The 7381-nt window shown below is 42.2% G+C and overlaps 1 protein-coding gene across 1 annotated transcript; it reads left to right on the top strand.

Annotated features, from left to right (window-relative positions):
* The first annotated feature begins 401 nt into the window (after positions 1-401).
* LOC110287112 (short stature homeobox protein 2-like) lies at positions 402-5381 on the top strand. The gene is made up of 3 exons (XM_021153786.1): positions 402-766; positions 3475-3520; positions 5156-5381. The coding sequence occupies exons 1-3, from the start codon at positions 402-404 to the stop codon at positions 5351-5353; spliced, it is 609 nt and encodes a 202-aa protein (XP_021009445.1). The 3' UTR covers positions 5354-5381.
* The last annotated feature ends 2000 nt before the right edge of the window (positions 5382-7381 follow it).

The following is a 7381-nucleotide window of genomic DNA, read 5'->3' as shown; positions in this document are numbered from 1 at the left end:
AGACACACACACATAGAAATAAAAATACAATAATTTTAATCTTTTCAAAGTTAGATTTTTCAAGATGACCATGGGGACAACCGGACTCACTAGCAAGTAAGCTTTCGCGTCAAGCTTTCTACCCTCATCAGATCTGGAGACCAAGGAACTACTCAGCTCAGGTACAACTTGTAGCTCAAATGTGTCCAAAAGGCACCATTCTGCTGCCCGTTTGCCATACCTCACTCTTTTCTTCCCGCCAACGCGGAGCTCCACCCCCAGCCGTTAGCCTAGATCCAATGAGTTACGTTAAATAATCTAGCACGCCATTGCTTCGAGCATTCTAAACGGTTTGCTTCCACATTCGAAGGCTCAAAGCCTCCGGAACTCCAGGGTCCAGTGACTCCGGCAGAGCTTCATCCATGGCATATAAGAAATACTACTTCGATGTTGACAATTATGGTGTGGACTTTTATGAAGAAGAAGTAGCATCTGAAATCCAGCAATGGAGGTCAGCAACAACAGATGATAGCCACGGTGAAGAAGTTGTAGGAATCCTGAAGGGACTGAGCTACATGAACGTTGTGTTGGACCACAACTACACCCGTCCAATGAAGAGCGACACCTGTGGGAAACCCCTTGAGCCTGCACAAGAAGAGGAGGAGGAGGAGCCTGTTTTTCAAAAGCCAACCAAGTATTGCCGAAAGCAGTACAAGTTCACTCCCGAACAACTACTTGAACTAGACAGGATTTTTGAAGAAACTCAATGCCCCAATACACTCCAAAGGTATGTATGTGACTTACTTAGCAGCTATTTCAGGGTTTTAGGTTCTGTTTTTCCTTCCTGACTCTCCTTAGTTATTTTATTTGTGTCCTAAAGACCAAACCTAGAGCCCAAGCCACAGACAGGTTCTGTACATGAGCGACGTACGCTGGCCTGAACTGTACTCTAGCCCAGCCAGTTTTTAAACGGCTGATGCTTCTGCCTCAGCCTCCTCAAACAGCTGAAATTTTAGTCGTGCCTGCTGGTCTCGACTCTCTTCCCTACTGGTGGGAGTGGGCAGGATACCTTGTGGGAACCAAAGTCAAAGATTTTTTGTGTAAAAAGCTTCTTTGTGTGTAAACCAAGTTTACAAAATGATCATTGGTCACTTGCTTTGTTTGCTTTAACTTTAGAATAGTCCTAAAACATAAAAACCTAACACTCTTGGTCTAAATGTATTTAATTCTGAATTCAGCATCATGGAGTATTTTCAAGTTGCTTTGGGAAATCAGAAAACTCCTTGTGTTGACAAACCAAAATCCTGTGTCCCCTTTAAATATCTTCCATTCCTTCCCCTGATCCCCAACTACCACTATTCTAAAATTTCATTCTCTAAATCTGACTTATTTGGGTACTTCACATGAAGGACCACTTAAAGAGATGTTTGATCCATAATCTACCCTTTTCTTGGCTATTGATTATGTTTCACTTAGGCTAATGTCCTCAAGGTCCATTTTGATGCTCAAGCATGGAGCAGAATTTCTGCTTTCCCAAGGCCAAATAATGTTCTTAAGGCACCTTTGCATAGAAAATGTGTGTTTTTCTTTTATCACCCTCTGTGGAAGGAGATCTGGGTGGGTTGTTGTGCATGATTAGACAGAATGACTTAGTTGCTTTGTGTGCATGTATACATGTGGGCTGCACGAATGAAGGTCAGAAAACAAATGGAGTGAGCCAGCTTCTCTCCCACAGTCTGTGTGGTAGGGATCACACTCAGGTCGTTAGGCTTGGCCAGCATCTGTCTTTACCCACTGAGCCATCTCTCCAGCTTGAAAAAAAAATCCCCCTTCGACCTTGAATTTTTCAGTCTTTTGGAGTATCCACCTAGAATCAGAATGGTCCAGTTCAATAATTGGATGCTCATAGTTTAAAAGAACCACCTGCTACAAAATTTGATGTTACATCTCAGAGAGTAAGATTTCCTAGTGTTTCCAGTACCTCACTGGGGCATGTTGTTTTCTGGATGTTGTCCATAGCTACGCTTCTAGATGTGAGGAAGCAGCACTGACCTTGTATTTGCATTTTTTTAAAACGTAGGAGTTATTCTAAGCATCGGTCAAACATTTCCTTAAGTCTTTATTTATTCATATGGTTTGGTATATATGTGAAGTTCAGAGCATAATTCATGCAAGTTGCTTCTCTCTCTCCTTTTTCTTCTACCTTGTTGGATAGAACTAATGTGGACATGTTTGGTAGCAAAGGCTTTTACCCACTGAACCATTTTGCATGTTTTAAAATATGTCTCTGTTGCGGGTTGGTTACTCACTTGCAAATATTTTGTCTGATTGAATTGTTGCCTTTTTAATCTCAATTATTTTCTTCTATATTCAGAAGTTTCAGGGTTTGATCATTTCTTTCTTTCTTGACAGGGTTTTTCTGTATAGCCATGGCTATCCTGGAACTCACTCTGTACACTAGGCTGGCCTCGAACTCAGAAATCTGCCTGCCTCTGTCTCCCAAGTGCTGGGATTAAAGGTGTGCACCACCACTGCCCAGCCAGGTTTGATCATTTCTAATTGCATGTATTTTGTATGTATCACCTGTATCAGAACCCTACATTTGTACATAAAATTACATCAAAATCATCTTCATGAGCATGGAGTACTTTATGTATCTGCAGTGATGCAGCACACCTGTAGAAAGCTTATGCTACTAACTGAGGCTGCTAGTGTAGTCCTATACTCTGAGATGCATCGGTTCCTAAAGCAGGGCGTGCAAGTTCCAGGTCAACCCAGCTGGAGAAAAAAGTCTAAGTTCTGGCTATGAAACTTAATAAGACACAATTTCAAAATAGAATATACAAAAAGCTGGGGATATAGCACCTACCTAGCATGTCCAAGATCCCATGTTCAATCCTCAGTGCCATAAAATGTATTTAGACATTGTTGTTATTTATCAATGTGAGGATTAACCATTTTCCAAATTGTAGAGATATTAAAAATCTTTTAATTTGTGAGGAAGTGTAACCACTGCTAAACTACACTTTTTCTAATAATTACAAGGAAAGTGTACTTGGGGAGATGTGTGAACGGATATAGCAAACTTTAAGCCACACAAAAACAAACTGGAGAGGTGACTCACCAGTTATGAGCACTGGCTACTCTTTCAAAGGACCTGAGTTCAATTCCTAGCAGGCACATGATGGCTCACAATCATCAGTAACTCCAGTTCCAGGGCATCTTGATGCCTCTTCTGACTTCTATGAGCATGAGGCATGTAAGTGGTACAGAGACACACATGCAAACACACACACACACACACACACACACACACACACACACACANACACACACACACACACACACACACACACACACACACAGTCCCATGCAAACTAAAGAAAAAAAACAAAAAACTTTTAAAGAAGTTTAAAGCATGCACAGACCATCCACTTGTGCTTACTTTTACCCCTAATGCCAACTATTAAAGCCTGATGCTTTTTTTCTCCACAGGAAAGAGATTGCAAAGCTCATGAATGTAGAAGAATGCACTGTGAAGGTCAGTTTATCCATAATAAAACTGTAACCAGGCGCTTCATCTCAAACCTGCTTCAAGACATGAGCAGTCTTAGCTTAAATGTTGAGAAGTTGCTGGATTTTTGCTTCTCTACTTTAAACTGGCAAATGAGATTTGAACGAAGGGATATTTGGGGGTGTAAACTGGGAAAGATGGTGAGGGGAGCGCCAGCTACAGTTTCTTTTCCATTACTGAACAAAACATAGTTTTCTAAGTGAAAAGTAAAGCAAACTGTTCTGCTTCTCCTAGGCTCTATGCAAAAGGACTTGTGCTTATGTTTCTATGTAGCTAATGGGGGCTGGAGAGATGGCTCAGGAGTTAAGAGCACTGACTGCTCTTCCAGAGGTTCTGAGTTCAATTCCCAGCAACCACATGGTGGCTCCCAACCATCTGTAACAGGATCCGATGTCCTCTTCTGGTTTACAGGCATACATGCATACAGAACATTATATACATAATAAATAAATCTTTATATGTAGCTAATGAAGGTATAAATATGCACGTATATCAGTCATACCATATAGGCATGTACCAAAATTAATATTCAGCCCCTTATGATAACAGTGTCCTTCAGGGGTACTTCTATGTAGAGTCATGCTAGAACTCCACGTGACTTAGTCAGTGTTCCAAAAAGTAAGCATGTGGCAGAGCTGGAAATGTGGGGCTGTCCGTACCTTTTAGAGCTGAGCAGATTATGAGTCTCAAGTGTTGAGCATTCAGCTATAGGATTCACAGTTACACGGATGTGTTTTTCGTTTGCTTACATGTGATTGTTCATTGTTGATGCCCCAGTTCTTCCTTTTGGAATAAGGATGTTTAAGGAGATAACTTGTTCTATTTTGTTTTTAATTTCACAGGAGCTTGCACTTAAGATACTTGGACTTTAAAGCCTTGGAATTTTAAAAACTGTGGTTATTTCTAAGGTTATACTATATTTTTCATTATGATATTAACATGAGACTTTGGGGACAAGGGATGAAGTGTTATGGCTTAAAGGAATGTGTCAAGTTGGCAAGTAGTGGATTATGATGTTTGGTTTTTAAATGTCAGCTTAACCCAATCTAAAATTATCTGGAAAAGGAGTCTTAATGAGGAACTATGTAGATTGAGTTAGTTTGGTGAGATGTCTGTCAGGTTTGTCTTGATTGTTAGTTACTATAAAAGGGCCCAGCCTGTTTGGGGAAGCACCATTCCTTGGTTTGTGGCACTGGCTTTTATGAAAGTAGAGAAAACTCGCTGAACTATAGCAAGTGAGCTAGAGTCCATGTATTTCTGTGCTCTTTAATTGTGGATGTGATGATTTAAGTGTCTGCCTTGACTTTCCCTTAGCAATGGTCTGCAACCTGAAACTGTAAGTCAAATGAACCCTTTCTTCATAAGTTGCTTTTTCTTAGGGTATTTGATTCCAGCCATAGAAATGAAATTGAAATGCATGTTGGTGATGGTGGTGGTTTATGATGGTGATGGGATGGAAACCAAGTACTCACATGATATAGGCACCTTCTTGACCCTGTAAGGGAGAGAATCTTAGTAACATGAAGTTGAATGGTGTGTTTCTCCATCATAACGTTAACTACTTACTCTGCTTAACCAATGTTTCTGTTGCTCTGATTTCAGATTTGGTTCTGCAATCAAAGAGCCAAAGTTAGGAAACATCAGAAGGTATTACCGTCCACCAACACCCTACCTGATAAACAGAGCTGCTTTCCCCGGAAGGTTTTGAAAGAAACCAAGAACGTTGTTGTTCTTCAGGAGCCGCTCGCAGATGAGTTTTTCTGCTGTCAGCCACATGTTAGCCACCCAAATTGGCGGTGACAACACTATCGCTTTATGTAAATTAGCAATAAAGAGGAGAAATCTTTTTGCTTCAATTGCCCTCTTTTTTTCTCACATAAAATAATAAATTTCCATTCAATTTAATGCAGAAAGCAGACTATAGAAGGAGAGCTCCAACAAAGAGGATCGTCTTAGTCACTGTTCTATTGCTGCGGAGAGACATCATTACCAAGGCAACTTTTATAAAGGAAAGCATTTTACTGAAGCGTTACTTAGAGTTTCAGAGGCTTAGTCCATTACCATCATTTGGGGAGCACAGTAGTATTCAGGCAGGTACTAGAGCAGTAGCTGGGAGCTGCATCCTTATCCACAGGCAGACAGGGAGAGACTGGTCTTGGCATGGACTTTTGAAACCTCAAAGCCATACAACACCTTCTCTCTGTGACATACTCCCTCCAACAAGGCCACACTTCCAAATCCTTCTAATTCTTCTCAAATAATACCATTCACAGATAACTAAACATTAAAATCCTTTGGGGCTCATTCTTATTCAAACTACCAGGGAGATGCCTCTATAACTTGTTGAGACATTATGTAGCCCTCTTCGCTCTTCAGCAGTGATGTAGAAGTCTAGCACCACTAGACTTAGGACTAGGATGTCAGTGACCTAGCCTGCTGTGCACCAAGTCCATTGCTTCCCAGGGGATAGAAGTGTCAGAAGAATGTGGCCATGAAGATAGCAATGCAAGTGGAAGCAACAATACATTAAACACAAAACTATACAATTAACCACAGGTAGCTAGTGGACTGAAGAAAAGATGGGGCTCAGAATTTGGCAGCTGGGGAGGAGCAAAGCAGGTAGAAAGAGATAGCTGCTTGCCTACAGTACCTTCTAGAAGGGAAACAGCCTAGAGCAGAAGTAGGGATGATGGTAGAGTGCCATGATCTGCCTTAGGCGACTGCCAAAGGAAGCAGTCACAAGTGGGCTGCAGTAGACTCTGCAACTAAAACAGTGCACACAAGGTAGGTGAGGCCCCCACAATGCCCTTCCTGTAACCACAAAGGGGTACTCCAAATGAGTGCAAGCTATAGGTAAGCGAGGAAGAAAAGTATGTGTGAAGCCCCCACCTGATATCAGAGACATTTAGGGTCTGCAATATCCACGGGTCTAAACATTGCTCCCAATGACCACACCTGTTGCTGCTGTCTCTCACTGTAGCAGTGTTTGAGACCCTCTTGTAGCTAAGAAAGACCTTCAAAGGTCTTCTAGTGAAGACATAAGGACCATGGGGGAGAGGCAGAAGATGATCTCCTCAAATCAAAAGATTTGTTGATGGCCAGATGCAAGCCTTTAATCCAAGCACTTGGGAGGCAGAAACAGATGGATCTCTGAGTTTGAGGCCAGCCTGGTCTACAGAGTGAGTTTCAGGACAGCCAGGGCTACACAGAGAAACACAATCTTGAAAAACGGGCAGGAGAGAGAGAGAGAGAGAGAGAGAGAGAGAGAGAGAGAGAGAGAGANAGAGAGAGAGAGAGAGAGAGAGAGAGAGAGAGAGAGAGAGAGAGAGAGAGATTTTTCCACGAAAAGAGGGGCTAAGTAGCCAGGCTGTAGCCTATGGCTAACTGGAGTTTCTAAGATGGTGTACATGTATGTAGAATGGTGATATGATATGAGGTGGGTAGTATTCTTGGTGCTGAGAAAGGGCCACGTCACTCAGGCAACAATGCTGGTGTGCTTGTGTGCTGGTGATATGTTGTAGGGTAGAGTAGGATTGAGGGAGTTGGGAAGGGCTAGGGTTGTAAGGGAAGGACAAAACTGTCCAAACCCCCAAAGGAAGCTGCCCTTCCTTGAAGAAGGATCATGTAACACTACATTCTCAAACTCCAGCATTGAAGACCCTTAGAAATGGCCTCCTCTTCTTCATTATCTAGGATTCTCACTGTGACCCTGTCAAAGACCAGCTTTGACTCTGCAGAGTAAACTGAGGCAGGCAGCAAGGTGTGGCATTGGCGATTGGGGTCAGTGCTGAAAGCAGCTGACAGAGGGAGGGCAGCACTAAGAAGGGC

The sequence above is a fragment of the Mus caroli genome, chromosome X (assembly GCF_900094665.2).
Source record: "Mus caroli chromosome X, CAROLI_EIJ_v1.1, whole genome shotgun sequence".
NCBI classification, from domain to species: domain Eukaryota; kingdom Metazoa; phylum Chordata; class Mammalia; order Rodentia; family Muridae; genus Mus; species Mus caroli.
This window is presented reverse-complemented; position numbering and strand designations above follow the sequence as displayed.